At 45.1% G+C, this 19,544-nt stretch overlaps 1 protein-coding gene across 1 annotated transcript in view; it reads left to right on the top strand.

Annotated features, from left to right (window-relative positions):
- The first annotated feature begins 580 nt into the window (after positions 1–580).
- Positions 581–19,544, top strand: part of LOC116985955 (putative sodium-coupled neutral amino acid transporter 10) — a 44,741-nt gene continuing 25,777 nt past the window's right edge. The window contains exon 1 of the mRNA XM_033041093.1: positions 581–818. Coding sequence (XP_032896984.1) covers positions 729–818 — 90 coding nt within the window. The 5' untranslated portion in view covers positions 581–728. The remainder of the gene's footprint in view (positions 819–19,544) is intronic.

The raw sequence follows: 19,544 nt of genomic DNA, 5'->3' as shown, positions 1-19,544 counted from the left end.
ATGTCCTTCCTCAAATTAGGGGACCAAAACTGTACACAATACTCCAGGTGTGGTCTCACTAGGGCTCCAGCCCTTTATGTGTAGGAAGGAACCGCAGATGCTGGTTTACACCAAAGATAGACACAAAGTGCTGGAGTAACTCAGGGACAGGCAGCATCTCTTGACTCTTGGCTAAAGTGACCATGCTTCAAAAGCTATCAAACAGCTGGTAGGTGGGTTGGAGTTGGAGCTTGAGGGGATGAGGGATCAGTGGCGGACTGGCCAGGGTGTCAGCTTGCCCGATAGCAAGTGGGCCCCTGATGAAGTGATAGCAAGCGATGGCAAGTGGGCCCCTGTTAAATGATAGCATTGTAGTTGTGGGTGGGCCCCCTTTGTCTCTTGGCAACCAATATTTTTTGACCCAGTCCGCCACTGTGAGTGATCCCATCAACAATAAGTAGCATAATACATCGTTGAGTGGATGAAAGCGTTCTGGAGAATGCGTGTGTGGGCTGGCGTTGAAATGGACTCAGATGCGTTGACAGTCTTTGACTCTTCCTCTCGCAACCCAGTCGGGGAGGAGTTCAACGCAAGCTGTTCAGCGAGCAGGAAATAATATTACACCATGAGCTGCATAGTACTATGTCAGGCAGGGCATGTAGTCGGTGCAACTGAGGTTCTACTGGGTAGCCCAAAGCTTTGCACACTACAGTATCTCGACTTGCCTCCGTTTAAAGAATCGCCTGGGAATGCAGCTGAAGGAACTGAGTTCAACCATCACTGTGGTGAACAGCATCATTGGAGTATCTGTGCTGACTCTACCATTCTGCTATCAACAAGTAAGTGAGATTCAGGTTACAACCCGGGCAGGTCTGCCGGCTGTGACAAGCTGAGACACAGCGAGTCACCCCTGCAAGGCAAGCTGGTGGCAACTCCTCTTAAGCCCTTTGTCGACAGTGTAACAAACTTGACTGCAGGCTCGCCTGCCAAGTTGGCAGCTTCACAACTTGTTTGATCGCGTTAATTACCCCCCATCGACTGAAACAAAACTCTGCGTTAGAGCACGGGTGATTTAAAAAACAGTGTGGAAAACCTGATAATATCTTGCACAAGGTTTTTCCAGAGACCATTGAGATCTATCTTGGCGTATTTTATAGAAACATAGGTGCAGGAGTAGGCCATTCGGCCCTTCGAGCCAGCACCGCCATTCAATATGATCATGGCTGATCATCCAGAATCAGTACCCCGTTCCTGCTTTTTCCCCCACATCCCTTGATTCTGTCAGCTCTATGAGCCAAATCTAACTCTCTCTTGAAAACATCCATTGAATCGGCCTCCACTGCCTTCTGTGGCAGAGAATTCCACAGATTCACAACTCTCTGGGTGAAAAAGTATTTCCTCATCTCAGTCCTAAATGGCCTACTCCTTATTCTTAAACTGTGTGACTCCTGGTTCTGGACTCCCCCAACATCGGGAACATTCTTCCTGCATCTAGCCTGTCCAATCCTTTATGAATTTTATAGGTTTCACCAGTTAGGAACGAAATATCATGACATATAACTTCCTGCTGTAGCAGTAATTTGCATGCCCACGTAAACAGATTCAACCTGCCTCGGGAGAAACATAGAAAATAGGTGCAGGAGTAGGCCATTTGGCCCTTCATGGCTGATCATCCCCAATCAGTACCCCGTTCCTGTGGAGGCCAAGTCAGTGGATATATTTAAGGCCGAGATAGATACATTTTTGATTAGTACGGGTGTCAAAGATTATGGGGAGAAGGCAGGAGAATGGGGTTGGGAGGGAGAGATAGATCAGCCATGATTGAATGGTGGAATAGACTTGACGGGCCGAATGGCCCAATTCTACTCCTATCACTTATGAAGAAGCTTTTAAGTGAAGCCTCCCTTCAGATGGAAACTCGAGGGGAGTTTTAAATAAATCAAAAGACTGAAATAACTGGAATAACTCGACTATGTAGTTTGTGCGATCTCCCCGTGACCACATGGGTCTCCTCCCACATTCCAAAGACGTACATGTTTGTAGGGTAATTGGCTTCTGTAAATTGTAACTTGTCCCTAGTGTGTAGGATAGGGGGGGTCGGCACGGACTCGGTGGGCCAAAGGGCCTGTTTCTGCGCTGTATCTCTCAACTAAACCGAACTAAAAGTGCCTTCGGAAACAATTCTCCAATGGGCAGCACAATGGGCGCTGCCTCACAGCACCAGAGACCCTGGTTCGATCCTGACCTCGGGTGCTGTCTGTGTGGAGTTTGCATTTTCTCCCCGTGACCTCGTGGGTTTCCTCCGGGTACTCCGGTTTTCTCCCACATCCCAGAGACGCGCGGGTTTGTAGGTTAATTGACCCGAGTATGTGCGGGGAATGGAAGCGATAGTGAGATTTCAGGCAACTGAACCATCCCACCACAACCAGAGAGCAATGCGGAACTACTATCTACCTCATCCGTGACCCTGGGACTATCCTTGACCAGACCTTGCTGGTTTTATCTTGCACTAAACGTCATTCCCTTATCGTGTATCTATACACTGTAAATGGCTCGATGGTAATCATGTATAGTCTTTCTGCTGACTGGTTAGCACGCAACAAAAAGCTTGGTACACGTGACACTAAACTAAACTGAACTATCAGAACTAGTATGAATGGTGATCAATGGAGAGAATGGACTTGATGGGCCGAAGGGCCTGTTTCCTTACTGTACCTAGTTTAGTTTTGTTTATTAATGTCACGTGTACAGAGGTCCAGTAAAAAACTTTATTTTTCTTTCAATTGATCTTTCGATCGATTTCGATGACTAAAATATGTAAATATCACTGTTCAAAATCTAGTGCAGGCAAATTTACTAGTACTGGAAACACCTTAGAAATAATTAATAATTAATAGTAGCTAAATAATATAACTTCAGCAATATAACACTGGCAATAGACAATAGGTGCAGGAGGAGGCCATTCGGCCCGTTGAGCCAGCACCGCCATTCAATGTGATCATGGCTGATCATCCCCAATCAGTACCCCGTTCCTGCCTTCTCCCCATATCCCCTGACTCCGCTATTTTTAAGAGCTCTATCTAGCTCTCTCTTGAAAGCATCCAGAGAACCGGCCTCCACCGCCCTCTGAGGCAGAGAATTCCACAGACTCACCACTCTCTGTGAGAAAAAGTGTTTCCTCGTCTCCGTTCTAAATGGCTTACTCCTTATTCTTAAACTGTGGCCCCTGGTTCTGGACTGCCCCAACATCGGGAACATGTTTCCTGCCTCTAGCGTGTCCAAACCCTTAACAATCTTATAAGTTTCAATGAGATATCCTCTCATCCTTCTAAACTCCAGATTGTACAAGCCCAGCCCTGGCATTGTGGGTTTAGATCAGAAAGAGAGAGAATCACTAGGTGCTGAAATTACGATAAAAGACATCGAAGAGTCAATTAAATCTTTAAAAAATGGAAAGGCTGCAGGTCCTGATGGTCTAAGTTCTGAATTTTATAAAAAATTTATGACCTGGTTTATCCACGCTTACAGACACTGTACAAATATGCTTACACTCAACAGAAACTTCCAGAAACTCTAAATGAATCTACAATCATACTCATACCAAAAACGGACAAGGATCTCGAAGACCCAGGTTCATATAGAGCTATAGCCCTCTTAAATACTGATCAGAAAATACTAACTAAAATTCTATCTCATAGATTGAGCTTAGTGATTAACAAATTAATACACCCCGACCAAACAGGTTTTATTCCAAAACGTTATTCATTTTATAATCTGAGAAGACTATTCAATATTATATACTCCAATAGAATTCCTAATGCAGATCTAGCAATTATTTCGTTAGATGCTGAAAAAGCATTTGACCAGGTTGAATGGCCATATTTATTTTCGGTGATGGAAAATTTTCAATTGGGAGAGAAGTACTGTACATGGGTTAAATTGTTATATTCTAATCTAACAGCTAGAATATTAACAAACCAAATGTTATCAACTAAATTTAACCTCTCTAGAGGTTGTAGACAAGGATGTTCACTATCCCCACTATTATTTGCTCTTGCAATCGAACCCTTAGCAGAAAGCGTTAGAACCCATACAGGAATATACGGATATAACACTAGAGAAACAAGGAATACATTTCCTTATATGCAGATGATGTACTAATATATATTACAAAGTTAGAAACTAGTATTCCAAATCTATTAAATTTAATAACTCAATTTGGTCTGTTCTCAGGATATAGAATCAATTGGAATAAAAGTGAAATCATGCCAATAACAAAATTCAATTTACATACAATACAACAATCCCCTTTTAAAATAGTTAAAGATAAATTTAAATGCTTAGGAATCTATGTAACTAAGACATATACCTCTTTATTTAAACTAAATTTTCCACCCTTACTGAATAAACTACACAAGAATATTCAATACTGGAAAACATTTCCCATTTCAATGCTTGGTAGAATTAATGCTATAAAAATGATTTTTTTACCGCAACTACTGTACCTATTTCAATTAATCCCGATATATATCCCAAAAACTTTTTTCAAAAAAGTCGTCTCCATTGTTACAATTTTTATCTGGGATTATAAGAATCATAGAATAAGTAAAAAACATTCATGTAAGTCAAAGATAAATGGAGGTTTGGCTTTGCCAAATTTCTTGTTTTATTTTTGGGCAGTCCATATTAAAAACATGAATTTCTGGCTGGAAGAACTGGATCAACAACCAGATTGGTTAAGGATGGAAAAGGAAGACTGTTTACCTTTTGAAATTGGACCGATCATATTTGCTACCACAAAACTGCACAAAAAAACCTATAAGGAGAACCCCATAATACATAGTGGAATACGAATTTGGAAACAATTTAAAAAAGTTTTAAAATTGAATAATATACCACTATGCCTCCCCATTGTAAATAATCCCTTATTCAAACCATCCTTTTTGGATAAAGGTTTCACACAATGGAAAAATTATGGAAGTAAAAAGATTGGACATCTTTATGGGAAAGGCACTTTTCTTTCATTTCAGGAGTTACAACAGAATCATGGACTGCATTCAAATAATTTCTTCAGATATCTACAAATTAGAGATTATGTTAAATCTAACACACAAGTCTACAGGACTAGGGAACCAGAAATCCTTGATGAATGTTTGAACAAGCATCCTAACACTGAAAAATTAATAGCATATTTATAACACCCTCCTAAACAACGAGGTACCACCGACGGAACCATATAGACACACATGGGAAAATGAATTAGGTCATCCTATAACAAAAGATTTGTGGGACGAAAGTTTACAACATATACATCAATGTTCGTTAAATGCCAGACATGCTTTAATACAATTTAAAGTCTTACATAGATTACACTACTCTAAAATAAAACTAAATAGAATCTTCCCACAAATCTCTCCTATTTGTGATAAATGTCTACATCTAGAGGCTAATTTAACACATACGTTTGCAAATTGTATAAAAATTAAACATTTCTGGACTGATATTTTTGAAATAATTTCAGAAGTTATTAATACAAAACTGGATCCAAACTCAAAATTAATAATACTTGGAATATCAGAGCAAAGTTTCACACTCACAACAAGCCAAAGAAATTTCCTCGACTACAGTATAATAACCGGGAAAAAATTAATATTAAAATTTTGGAAAGGCCCTACGACCCCCACAATTAAAATGTGGATTTGTGGAAATGTCGGAGACCCTATATCTAGAAAGAATTAGACTTGTCTTAATGGACAAACAAGAACTTTTTGATAAAATATGGGCTCCATTCATTAATTATCTGACGGGATAGATTGGCCCGGCACGAAAACCCAACTGAAACTTGAACTCAGGATTAGATGAAAAGTCATACTTTATAATCTACGAACCTATCTCCAATGACGTATTATAAGTAATCCATTCCACCTTTTTTGTTTTTTTTGATATTTGTAACTTTTCTCTCTCTCTCTCTTTTTCTATATAAAAAAACCCACTAGAAGTAGAAGTAATCGACAATTGAACATTTTAATAATGTATGACTGATGTATATGAAAAGTTTTTTTACTATAATATGCAACTATACTTTATAATATGTCTACTTCTAATTAAAAATATTATTAAAAAAAAAAAAAAAAAGAAACAATTCTCCAATGGGCACTGCCTCACAGTACCAGAGACCCCGGTTCGATCCTGACCTCGGGTGCTGTCTGTGTGGAGTTTGCATTTTCTCCCTGTGACCTCGTGGGTTTCCTCCGGGTACTCCGGTTTTCTCCCACATCCCAGAGACGCGCGGGTTTGTAGGTTAATTGACCCGAGTATGTGCGGGGAATGGAAGCGATAGTGAGATTTCAGGCAACTGAACCATCCCACCACAACCAGAGAGCAATGCTGAACTACTATCTACCTCATCCATGACCCTGGGACTATCCTTGACCAGACCTTGCTGGTTTTATCTTGCACTAAACGTCATTCCCTTATCGTGTATCTATACACTGTAAATGGCTCGATGGTAATCATGTATAGTCTTTCTGCTGACTGGTTAGCACGCAACAAAAAGCTTGGTACACGTGACAATAAACTAAACTGAACTATCAGAACTAGTATGAATGGTGATCAATGGAGAGCATGGACTTGATGGGCCGAAGGGCCTGTTTCCTTACTGTACCTAGTTTAGTTTTGTTTATTAATGTCACGTGTACCGAGGTCCAGTAAAAAACTTTATTTTTCTTTCAATTGATCTTTCGATCGATTTCGATGACTAAAATATGTAAAACATATCACTGTTCAAAATCTAGTGCAGGCAAATTTACTAGCACTGGAAACACCTTAGAAATAATTAATAATTAATAGTAGCTAAATAATATAACTTCAGCAATATAACACTGGCAATAGACAATAGGTGCAGGAGTAGGCCATTCGGCCCGTCGAGCCAACACCGCCATTCAATGTGATCATGGCTGATCATCCCCAATCAGTACCCCGACCCGATCCTGCCTCCGCCCCATATCCCCTGACTACGCTATTTTTAAGAGCCCTATCTAGCTCTCTCTTGAAAGCATCCAGAGAACCGGCCTCCACCGCCCTCTGAGGCAGAGAATTCCACAGACTCACCACTCTCTGTGAGAAAAAGTGTTTCCTCGTCTCCGTTCTAAATGGCTTACTCCTTATTCTTAAACTGTGGCCCCTGGTTCTGGACTCCCCCAACATCGGGAACATAGAAACATAGAAACATAGAAACATAGAAATTAGGTGCAGGAGTAGGCCATTCGGCCCTTCGAGCCTGCACCGCCATTCAATATGATCATGGCTGATCATCCAACTCAGTATCCCGTACCTGCCTTCTCTCCATACCCTCTGATCCCCTTAGCCACAAGGGCCACATCTAACTCCCTCTTAAATATAGCCAATGAACTGGCCTCGACTACCCTCTGTGGCAGGGAGTTCCAGAGATTCACCACTCTCTGTGTGAAAAAAGTTCTTCTCATCTCGGTTTTAAAGGATTTCCCCCTTATCCTTAAGCTGTGACCCCTTGTCCTGGACTTCCCCAACATCGGGAGCAATCTTCCTGCATCTAGCCTGTCCAACCCCTTAAGAATTTTGTAAGTTTCTATAAGATCCCCTCTCAATCTCCTAAATTCTAGAGAGTATAAACCAAGTCTATCCAGTCTTTCTTCATAAGACAGTCCTGACATCCCAGGAATCAGTCTGGTGAACCTTCTCTGCACTCCCTCTATGGCAATAATGTCCTTCCTCAGATTTGGAGACCAAAACTGTACGCAATACTCCAGAACATGTTTCCTGCCTCTAGCGTGTCCAAACCCTTAACAATCTTATAAGTTTCAATGAGATACCCTCTCATCCTTCTAAACTCCAGAGTGTACAAGCCCAGCCCTGGCATTGTGCATTCTCCTTTATTTTAGCGAGCAGAAGTTTGTAATTTGTCTACAATGTCACATTGTGTTGTGCTAAGTTGGATAAATAAATAAACTTACGAGTGGCCCAAAAATAGAAACACAAGAACGCCTATTGAAGATAAATTGTCACAGGAACCAGAGAGAAGTATCAGTTTTACTAAAGATAGATACAAAATGCTGGAGTAACTCAGTTGGGACAGGCGGGGTGCAAGATTGCAACCTTCACGAGGTCCACCCTGTTTCGACGAATGCAATCAACCTGGCGTGCACAATCAAGTAAGATCAAATAGAACAAGTTGTCCGGCAACTTTAGGCTGTGGGACAAGAAGAAGTGGGACAGGCAGCATCTCTGGAGAGAAGGAATGGGTGACGTTTCGGGTCGAGACCCTTCCTCAGTTTTACTCAGTAATTTCTGTTCAGCTGCACCTATCTACTCCCCTGGTACATTCTCTAAGAATTGGGCCATTCGGCCCATCGAGTCTATGCGGCCCTTCAATCACGGCCGATCTGTCTTTCCCTCTCAACCCCATTCTCCTGCCTTCTCCCCTTAACCCCGGACACCCATACTAATCAAGAATCTATCTATCTCGGCCTTAAAAATACCCAATGTATTCAAATGTCATTCATCTGGGCAGTTTACAACCCAGCGGTACGTCGAACAATCCCTGTTCCAGGCGTACACTGGCCCTATCACCGTACTCAGACTACATTCTATCTTTGTCCTGCCCCCTCCCCTGACATCAGTCTGAAGAAGGGTCTCGACCCGAAACATCGCCAATTCCTTCTCTCCATAGATGCTGCCTCACCCGCTGAGTTCCCTAACTTCAAGTAACCCTTGCATCCCCTCCCTCTTGGTCACTGCCCACCCAAGTTGTTGCACTCGTTTCAAAGCCGTCTTGTTGAGTCTCGTTGTCTCTAACCCGTTTTCACCTAGCCCACAGCTAACAACGGCCTGTTGCCTTTATCATTGTTAATTCTTTGCTTATCTTTCGTTCACTTATTCTCTATCTCTCTACATCACCGTCTACATCTCTCCCCTGACTATCAGTCTGGAGAAGGGTCTCCTATTCCTTCTCTCCAGAGATGCTGCCTGACCCGCTGAGTTACTCCAGCCTTTTATGTCTGTTTTCGGTTTAAACCAGCATCTGCAATTCCTTCCCACCCAATGCCATCACGAGAGTTACCGAGGGTCACACTGGGTCAGCCACACTTGGATGGAAGTCTATGGTCCTCACTTTAAAGTGAAGAAAGTATTCAAGGCACACAGAAAAGCTTTTCGTTGCGTACTGCCCAGCCAGCGGAAAGACCATACATGATTATAATCGAGCCGTCCACGGTGTACGGACACTCGGATAAGGGAATCGGAGGCTCCAACCGCAGGTCTGGTGGACAGTAACACCGGGAGCCCGCGGGTCCCTGCTGGGAGACCGCTTTTCGGGGCTTCCGCAACGGCGACTTCTCCCGCCCGAGTTGCGGGGTTGAAAATTACCTGGAGCGGGGCCTTACATCATCGCCCGGCGCGGTTTTAAATGGCCGCGGGACACTTACCATCGCCGGCCAGGGGCTTTGACATCGGGAGGAGAATGAGGAGTGCAGGGGACAGATAAGACTTTGCCTTCCATCACAGTGAGGAGGAGATTCGCTGTGATGGATGTTTGTGTAAATTGTGTTGTGTCTTGGTTCTTTTTCTTGTGTGTATGACTGCAGAAACCAAATTTCAATGAGGTTCAAATGACAAATATATTGTATTGTAACATTTAGGGCAAGATAGTGTGGCTCGGTGATGCAGCGGTAGAGTTGCTGCCTTACAGTGCGAGAGACATGGGTTTGATCCTGACTATGGGTGCTGTCAGTCTGGAGTTTGTACGTTCTCCCCGTGACCACGTGGGTTTTCCCCGGGTGCTCCGGTTTCCTTGCACACGGAAGGCAGGAACGGGGTACTGATTCGGGACGATCAGCCATGATCACATTGAATGGCGGTGCTGGCTCGAAGGGCCGAATGGCCTACTCCTGCACCTATTGTCTACAAAGACATACAGGTTTGTAGGCCAATTGGCTTTGGTAGAAATTGTAAAAATTGTCCCTGGGGCGTGTGGGATAGTATTATGCCTCTGTCCCACTTAGGAAACCTGAACGGAAACCTCTGGAGACTTTGCGCCCCACCCAAGGTTTCCGTGCGGTCTCCAGAGGATTCCGTTCAGGTTTCCAAAGTGGGACAGGGGCATTAGTGTGGGGGGATCGCCAGTCGGCGCGGACTCGGTGGGAGGGCTGAAGGGCCTGTTTCCACACTGTATCTCTAAACTAAACCTTCCTGGAATGAGGCAAACAAAACAGCACTAGAGACATGGAGACAGAGAAAGAGAGACATAGACAATAGGTGCAGGTGTGGGCCATTCAGCCCTTCGTGCTAGCACCACCATTCAATAGGATCATGGCTGATCATCCAAAATCAGTACCCCATTCCTGCTTTCTCCCCATATCCCTTGACTCTATATTCCCAAAGCAGCCTAGCCAAAAGCTAACAAGCAGAAACATAACTTCTTGACTCTTAAACTCAAACCATTGACCTATAAAGACAAGTGTACAATTTGCCTTCTATATTTCTCTACTTGTGTTGCCACTTTCAAGGAGCTGTGGACATGGACACCGTAAGGCCATAAGCAATAGGAGCAGAATTAAGCCATTCGGCCCATCAAGTCTACTCCACCATTCTATCATGGCTGATCTATCTCTCCCTCCTAACCCCATTCTCCTGCCTTCTCCCCACAACCCCAGACACCCGCATTAATCAAGAATCTATCCATCTCTGCTTTAAAAACATCCACTGACGTGGCCTCCACAGCCTTCTGTGTTGCAATGAATTCCACAGATTCACCGCCCTCTGACTAATGAAATTCCTTCTCATCTCATTCCTAGAGGAACACCCTTTAATCCTTGAGACTGTGTCCTAGTCTCTCCCATGTGGAAACATCCTCTCCACATCCACTCTATCCAAGCCTTTCACTATTCAGTACATTTCAATGAGGTCCCCCTCTCATTCTTCTAAACTCCAGCGAATACAGGCCCAGTGCCGACAAACGCTCATCATAGTTTAACCCAAATGATTCCCCCCTTACATTAGACCTGCCACTGGGGAAGACTTCATGATGGACTTCATATGGCCTACCTTTTGGCTTGCCTGAAGAGCAGGTTGAGACCCTAATTTGGTAACAAACCAGCAGGACCAGAAGGTGTAAACTGTTGCCTTAAAATTGGGTCCCCCCTCCTCTCTGCCCCACCCAGCCAATTACTCTGGAGCGATTAACTCTTTGTATCTAATTAGATTTAATTAAGGGAGCAATCGTGCCACCAGCCTCTACATTATAACTTGCTTCATCGGGCTGCAGTTACTGTGTTAACTGCAACCTGCCAGGTTTATCTGTAGATAGACACAAAGAACTGGAGTAACCCAGCGGGACAGGCAGCATCTCCGGAGAGAAGGACTTCTTCGGACTGGTTACGGATAAGGGAAACGAGAGATAAAGAACAATGAATGAAAGATATGCAAAAAAAGTGACAATGATTTATGGAAACAGGCCATTGTTAGCTGTTTGTTGGGTGAAAATGAGAAGCTGGTGCGACTTGGGTGGGGGAGGGAGAGAGAGCGAGAGGGAATGTCGGGGCTACATGGATTGAGAGAAGTCAATATTCATACTACTGGGCTGTAAGCTGCCCAAGTGAAATATTAGATATTGTTCCTCCAATATGCGTTTAGCCTCACTCTGACAATGGAGGAGACCGAGGACAGAAAGGTCTGTGGAGGAATGGGAAGGAGAATTAAAGTGTCCAGCAACCGGGAGATCAGGTTGGTTCATGCGGGCTGAGTGAAGGTGTTCCGTGAAACGATCGCCCAGTCTGCGTTTGGTCTCGCCGATGTATAAGAGACCACATCTTGAACAACGGATACAGTAGATGAGGTCGTAGTAGGTGCAAGTGAACTTTAGCCTAATCTGAAAGGACTGTCAGGGTTTTGCTGGACAGTCGAGGGGGAAGGCATAGCCACAGGTGTTGCATCTTCTGCGGTTGCAGGGGAAGGTACCTGGGGAGGGGGTGGTTTGGGTGGGAAGGGATGAGTTAACCAGGGAGTTGTGGAGGGAACGGTCTCTGTGGAAGGCAGTAAGGGGTGGAGATGGGAAAATGTGGCTAGTGGTGGGATCCCGTTGGAGGTGGTGGAAACTACGGAGGATTATGTGTTGTATGCGACGGCTGACACGGGTTTACCTGTAGAATAGGAACATGATGCCAAGGTAAACTCATCTCCTCTGTCTGCACACGATCCACACACTTCCGTTCCTTACAGGTCCAAGTGAGCTTGTTGAGCTAGTTTAGAGATGCAGCGTGGAATCAGGCCCTTCGGCCCACCGAGCCCCGCACATTAACACCTACACACACCTACACACACCTACACACACCTACACACACCTACACACACCTACACACACCCACACACGCCAATTGACCTACAAAGTGGGCAATGGTGTGGAGTGTGGGAGGAAACCGGAGCAACCAGGAAAAACCCACGCAGTCACAGGGAGAACTCACAAATTCCGTGCGGACAGCACCCGTAGCCGGGATCGAACCCGGGTCTCTGGCGCTGTGAGGCAGCAACTCTACCGCTGCGCCACCGTGGCGGCCTGATCTGTGGTTTAAGAGCAGACAAACTGATTCTGAAGAGCTTTAGAATAGATAAACTCCACACCACAGCTGGCACGGTGGCACAGCGGTAGAGTTGCTGCCTCATAGCGCTGGAGGCCCGGGTTCGATCCCGGCTACGGGTGCTGTCCGCACGGAATTTGTACATTCTCCCCGTGACTGCGTGGGTTTTCCTGGTTGCTCCGATTTCCGCCCACTTTCCAAGGACGTGCGGGTTTGTACTTTAATTGGTTTCGCTAGGAGATAGGAGAACTTGAAGAAGGGTTTCGGCCCGAAACGTCGCCTATTTCCTTCGCTCCATAGATGCTGCTGCACCCGCTGAGTTTCTCCAGCAATTTTGTGTACCTTCGGGTTTGTACTTTAATTGGTTTCGCTAGGTGGCCTCTTTGTGTGTACATGGAACTGGTGTGTGGGTGATCAGTGGTCGACGCGTGGACTCAGTGGGCCAAATGGCTCATTTCAACGCCGTAGAACTAAACTAAATAAGTACAGAGGACTGGCAGTACAAATGTAATCAGTGGATTATAATCTGATATATATATATATAGTTATAATCCGCAAATTATATCTAATCATTTAATAGGTGGATTAGGCCAAATATTATTGGTTGAGTCAAGACTGTAGACAGATTTTAAAAAGTACTTGTTATGAGACTCTAAACTTGTATGTGTTATGAGAAGTCTTCACTGGAATAGATCAAATGCAATGAGACAAAGTACAGGATGAATGTGCAGTGTTACAGGAATGACTTCAAAGCCCTTCCAACCATCTTGGGCAGTCACAGTGAATGCAGCGAATGCAGCGCCGGAGACCCGGGTTCGATCCCGACTACGGGCGCTGTCTGTACGGAGTTTGCACGTTCTCCCCGTGACCTGCGTAGGTGGGGTTTTCTCCAAGATCTTCGGTTTCCTCCCACATTCCAAAGACGTCCAGGTGTGTAGATTCATTGGCTTGGTAAATGTAAAACTTGTCCCTCGTGGGGCGCAGGATAGTGTTAATGTGCGGGGATCGCTAGTCGGCGCGGACCCGGTGGGCCGAAGGGCCTGTTTCCGCGCTGTATCTCTAAACTAAACTAAACCCAGGCGAGCCACAGATCTTCAATCACATCTTACAATCGCTCTTAAATCTCTTTTCCTACAGTGACGTTTCTTACTTTAACTGTGATCTTCTGGGGAGGGGGTGGTTTGGGTTTGGGTGGGAAGGGATGAGTTAACCAGGGAGATGTGGAGGGAACGGTCTCTGTGGAAGGCAGTAAGGGGTGGAGATGGGAAAATGTGGCTAGTGGTGGGATCCCGTTGGAGGTGGTGGAAATTTCGGAGAATGATGTGTTGTATGCGACGGCTGACACGGGTTTACCTGTAGAATAGGAACATGATGCCAAGGTAAACTGATCTCCTCTGCCTGCACACGATCCACACACTTCCGTTCCTTACAGGTCCAAGTGAGCTTGTTGAGCTAGTTTAGAGATACAGCGTGGAATCAGGCCGTTCGGCCCACCGAGCCCCGCACATTAACACCATCCTACACCTACACACACACACACACGCCAATTGACCTACAAAGTGTGTAAGTTGGAGTGTGGGAGGAAACCGGAGCAACCAGGAAAAACCCACGCGGTCACAGGGAGAACTCACAAATTCCGTGCGGACAGCACCCGTAGCCGGGATCGAACCCTGGTCTGTGGCGCTGTGAGGCAGCAACTCTACCGCTGCGCCACCGTGGCAGCCTGATCTGTGGTTTAAGAGCAGACAAACTGATTCTGACGAGCTTTAGAATAGATAAACTCCACACCACAGCTGGCACGGTGGCACAGCGGTAGAGTTGCTGCCTCATAGCGCCGGAGGCCCGGGTTCGATCCCGGCTACGGGTACTGTCCGCACGGAATTTGTACGTTCTCCCCGTGACTGCGTGGGTTTTCCTGGTTGCTCCGATTTCCGCCCACTTTCCAAGGACGTGCGGGTTTGTACTTTGAGGAGATAGGAGGACTTGAAGAAGGGTTTCGGCCCTAAACGTCGCCTATTTCCTTCGCTCCATAGATGCTGCTGCACCCGCTGAGTTTCTCCAGCAATTTTGTGTACCTTCGGGTTTGTACTTTAATTGGTTTCGCTAGGTGGCCTCTTTGTGTGTACATGGAACTGGTGTGTGGGTGATCAGTGGTCGAACAGGGGCCAAATGGCTCATTTCAACGCCGTAGAACAAAACTAAATAAGTACAGAGGAACTGGCGCAGTACAAATGTAATCAGTGGATTATAATCTGATATATATATATAGTTATAATCCGCAAATTATATCTAATAATTTAATAGGTGGATTAGGCCAAATATTATTGGTTGTCAAGACTGTAGACAGATTAAAAAAAGTACTTGTTATGAGACTCTAAACTTGTATGTGTTATGAGAAGTCTTCACTGGAATAGATCAAATGCAATGAGACAAAGTACAGGATGAATGTGCAGTGTTACAGGAATGACTTCAAAGCCCTTCCAACCATTTTGTGCAGTCACAGTGAATACAGCGAATGCAGCGCCGGAGACCCGGAGACCCGGGTTCGATCCCGACTACGGGCGCTGTCTGTACGGAGTTTGCACGTTCTCCCCGTGACCTGCGGGGGTGGGGTTTTCTCCAAGATCTTCGGTTTCCTCCCACATTCCAAAGACGTCCAGGTGTGTAGATTCATTGGCTTGGTAAATGTAAAAATTGTCCCTCGTGGGGCGCAGGATAGTGTTAATGTGCGGGGATCGCTAGTCGGCGCTGCGCTGGGAAACAGGCCCTTCGGCCCACTGAGTCCATGCCGACCAGCGATCGCCGTACACCAGTACTATCCACACACACACACACACACACACACACACACACACACACACACTAGGGACAATTTACATGTATACCAAGCCAATTCACCTACAAACCTGTGGGTCTTTGGAGAATGGGAGGAAACCGGTTCTCCATCCTTCTGCTCAAGATTCCAACATCTGCAGTTCCTTGAGTCCCCATGTTTCTGCCAATGGCTCAGCAGGGTGGCACGGTGGCGCAGCGGTAGAGTTGCTGCCTTACAGCGTTTGCAGCGCCAGGGATCCGGGTACGGGCGCTGTCCGTACGGATGTTGTAATTAAAGAGAATTTTGGATTATATATAATTGTATTCACAATACACAAAAGGATAATAACATGCTGTAGTAACTCAGCAGGTCAGGCAGCATCTGTGGAGAACATGAACGGGTGACGTTTTGGGTTGAAACCTGAAATGTCACCTATTCATGTTCCCCAGAGATGCTGCCTAACCTGCTGAGTTTCGTTATTTTTAGCTTAGTTTGGAGATACAGCACGGAAACAAGCCCTTCAGCCCACCAAGTCTGCACCGACCAGCGATCCCCGCACAGTAAGACTATCCTACACACACTAGGGACAATTTACACTTATCGCAAGCCAATTAACATAGAAACAAAGAAAATAGGTGCAGGAGTAGGCCATTCGGCCCTTCAAGCCTGCACCGCCATTCAATATGATCATGGCTGATCATCCAACTCAGTATCCTGTACCTGCCTTCTCTCCATACCCCCTGATCCCTTTAGCCACAAGGGCCACATCTAACTCCCTCTTAAATATAGCCAATGAACTGGCCTCAACTACCTTCTGTGGCAGAGAATTCCACAGATTCACCACTCTCTGTGTAAAAAATGATTTTCTCATCTCAGTCCAAAACTACTTTCCCTTTATCCTTAAACTGTGACCCCTTGTTCTGGACTTCCCCAACATCGGGAATAATCTTCCTGCAAACCTACAAAACGGTACGTCTTTGGAATGTGGGAGGAAACTGAAGATCTCGGAGAAAACCACACGCAGGTCACGGGGAGAACGTACAAACTCCGTACAGATGGCACCCGTAGTCGGGATCGAACCTGGGTCTCCGGTGCTGCTAGCGCTGTAAGGCAGCAACTCTACCGCTGCGCCACCGTGCCACCCGTTTAAAAAAATCTAACAAGGAAGGCACATCTTAGTTTAGTTTGAGTCACGCCAGCACTTCATGGCGTTTTGACAATTATAAGTATATAATTTGGAAAGGCTGAACCATCTTCTTTTGTGGAGGGAATGTTGGTGGAGATAGTGTGTAAAACAATGAGAATTGTGGACAGAATGGATAGGTGGAGATAGTCCCTTTGAATGAATAAATGATACTTTATTTATTGTAACATGTGACAAGTCACTGAGATATTCTCTGTTTTTGCCGACCCAAGGTATACAAATAGTCACCACACAAAGGGCGGCAACAATGTAGTTCCCGGCGGTCCCTCCACGATGTGTCCTCCTTTGTTCTGCTTTGATTTAGGATTGAGGACCAAAGGACACGACCTAAAATGAACGGGAAGATGATTTATAGTCAACTAAAGAATAACTTTTCATGTCGTGTGCGGTTGGAATCTAGATTCCCTCAGCAGATGTGGCGAAGGCAGGTTATCCTGTGAACCTCAAGGGGAGAAATGGCTAACAAAATGAATGTAGGTCATGTTACGGTTGTGCAAGATATCGGCCAGTTCAGCTCAGTTTAGCTCAGTGAGGTGATAATGGAGTGTTGCAAATTGCGGAGAATGTGCTGGAGGAGGTGTGGAAACAATGACTATCAGCGAGCGTCGGCATGGACTTGATGGGCCGAATGGCCTATTTCTGCTCTGTAACCTTTTAGTTGGTGAGAACTATTTAACTCCAGTGAGATTACGTCCCAGCCAACATACGTCACTATGTTGCTCGTATGTTGTTACGAAAGGACTTGAAGGAATGTTTAGCACACACCCAGTCTGACTGGTCCGACGAGAATAGAGCTCTCCTAATTATTCTGCGGTGGGTAAACAATTGAATGAATATAGGGTGATTTCACGAAAGGTCACTGGATCATAGATCCTCACCCACGTGACCGCAAAATTCAACTGGGCTACAAGTGTCACTTCCGGTACATGTTATTGATGCTGAAAACGCACACTTTCACACCCGTTAAAAACCGCGTAAACGGCCCGTTTTTGAGCTGTAAATAACTGTGCCAGTCGGGGTGACCGTGAGGCACAGTTATCTTACTTTACAGTCCAGAAGATAGATAAAAACGAAGGTAAAGACAAGAGGGAGCTGAAGGGGCAACAACAGCGGAAGTGGTTAGCAGACATTCGCCGTGGAGATATAAATATTGAAAATATCGGGAATTATCGCGTTTGCTCGCTGCATTTCATCAAAAGTAAGGCATTATTGACGTTTTATCTTTATTCATTTGTTATATAAAAAGTTGTATAAGTGAAAAATCCATCAGTAAAATTGCAAAATCGCCCATGGTTCTCAGGTGGGTTTTAACATGCAAAGTGAAAACGCTTCTGAAGCTACATTTACCATTTAAATAATCGTAAACTATCAATGCGTTTTGAAATAAATTTTACTCAGATGCAAGCTAAGGAATGGGATAATTGTCAGCTGTTAATTGGACAAAATCAGGACATTTAATTATTTGCCAAAATATATTTCTCAATGTTTCTTGTTTAAAGCCTGCACAATCACCCAAACTACTTATTTATTTATCATCTAATAACAGACAAGCCTGCAGCATGGAATGATGTCACCAATCCTGATTGGGCACCCACTGTGAGCAGGATAAACAACGTGCACAAGAACGTCACGCACGTGCAACAACTTTTAAAACTTTTCATATAACAAATGAATAAAGATAAAACGTCAATAATGCCACTTTTGATGAAATGCAGCGAGCAAACGCGATAATTCCCGATATTTTCGATCTTTATATCTCCACGGCGAATGTCCGCTAACCACTTCCGCTGTTGTTGCCCCTTCAGCTCCCTCTTGTATTTACCTTTGTTTTTATCTATCTTCTGGACTGTAAAGTAAGATAACTGTGCCTCACGGTCACCCCGACTGGCACATTTATTTACAGCTCAAAAACGGGCCGTTTTCGCGTTTTTTAACGGGTGTGAAAGTGCGCGTTTTCAGCATCAATAACATGTACCGGAAGTGACGCTTGTACCCCTGTTGGATTTTGCGGTCACGTGGGTGAGGATCTATGATCCAGTGACCTTTCGTGAAATCACCCTATTTGCAGTTGCCAGATTCACTGCAAGAGTTTCATTTTTGGCTGAATAGTCTCAATGTCCAAATTGCCTGATACATTGACTCAACTGGAAATTCAACAAAAGCATCAGAGCTTGGTTTGAGTTGGAGAGACAGAGGGTGAAGGATTTTGATCTGAAACTCGTAATCAGGGGAATCTGCGGCGTGGTGGCGCAGTGGTAGTGTTGCTGCCTCACAGCGCCAGAGACCCAGGTTTGATCCTGACTACGGGTGCCGTCTGTAGGGATTTTGCACCTTCTCCCCATTTTCCTGCATCTAGCTTGTCCAGTCGTTTTTATAATTTTAGACATTTCTATAAGATTTTCCCCTCATCCTTCTAAATTCCAGTGAATACAAGCCCAGTCTTTCCAATCTTTCCTCATGTGGCATTCGTGTTGTGATTGAGAGTCGGGGAAGGGAGGGATAGAGACGGTGATATGGAGAGACATGGAGCATGTGTCGGAGCGAACTGCAGATGCTGGTTTAAACCACAGAGAGACACAAAGTGCTGGAGTAACAGGCAGCGTATCTGGAGTTTAAGAAGGAACTGCAGATGCTGAAAAATCGAAGGTAGACAAAAGTGCTGGAGAAACTCCTACGGAGCGAAGGAAATAGGCAACGTTTCGGGCCGAAACCCTTCTTCAGACTGATGTGGGGTTGTGTGGGGGGGAAGGAGAAAGGAAGAGGAGCCCGAGGGCTGAGGGAGAGCTGAGAAGGGGAGGAGACAGCAAGGGCTACCGGAAATTGGAGAATCCAATGTTTATGCCGCTAGGGTGCAGACTGCCCAAGCGGAATATGAGGTGCTGCTCCTCCAATTTCCAGTGTTGCTCGCTCTGGCCATGGAGGAGGCCCAGGACAGGGA

This window comes from Amblyraja radiata, chromosome 22, assembly GCF_010909765.2.
Source record: "Amblyraja radiata isolate CabotCenter1 chromosome 22, sAmbRad1.1.pri, whole genome shotgun sequence".
Taxonomy (NCBI): Eukaryota; Metazoa; Chordata; class Chondrichthyes; order Rajiformes; family Rajidae; genus Amblyraja; species Amblyraja radiata.
The sequence above is the reverse complement of the archived record's forward strand: the minus strand, read 5'-3'. Positions and strand labels throughout refer to the sequence as shown.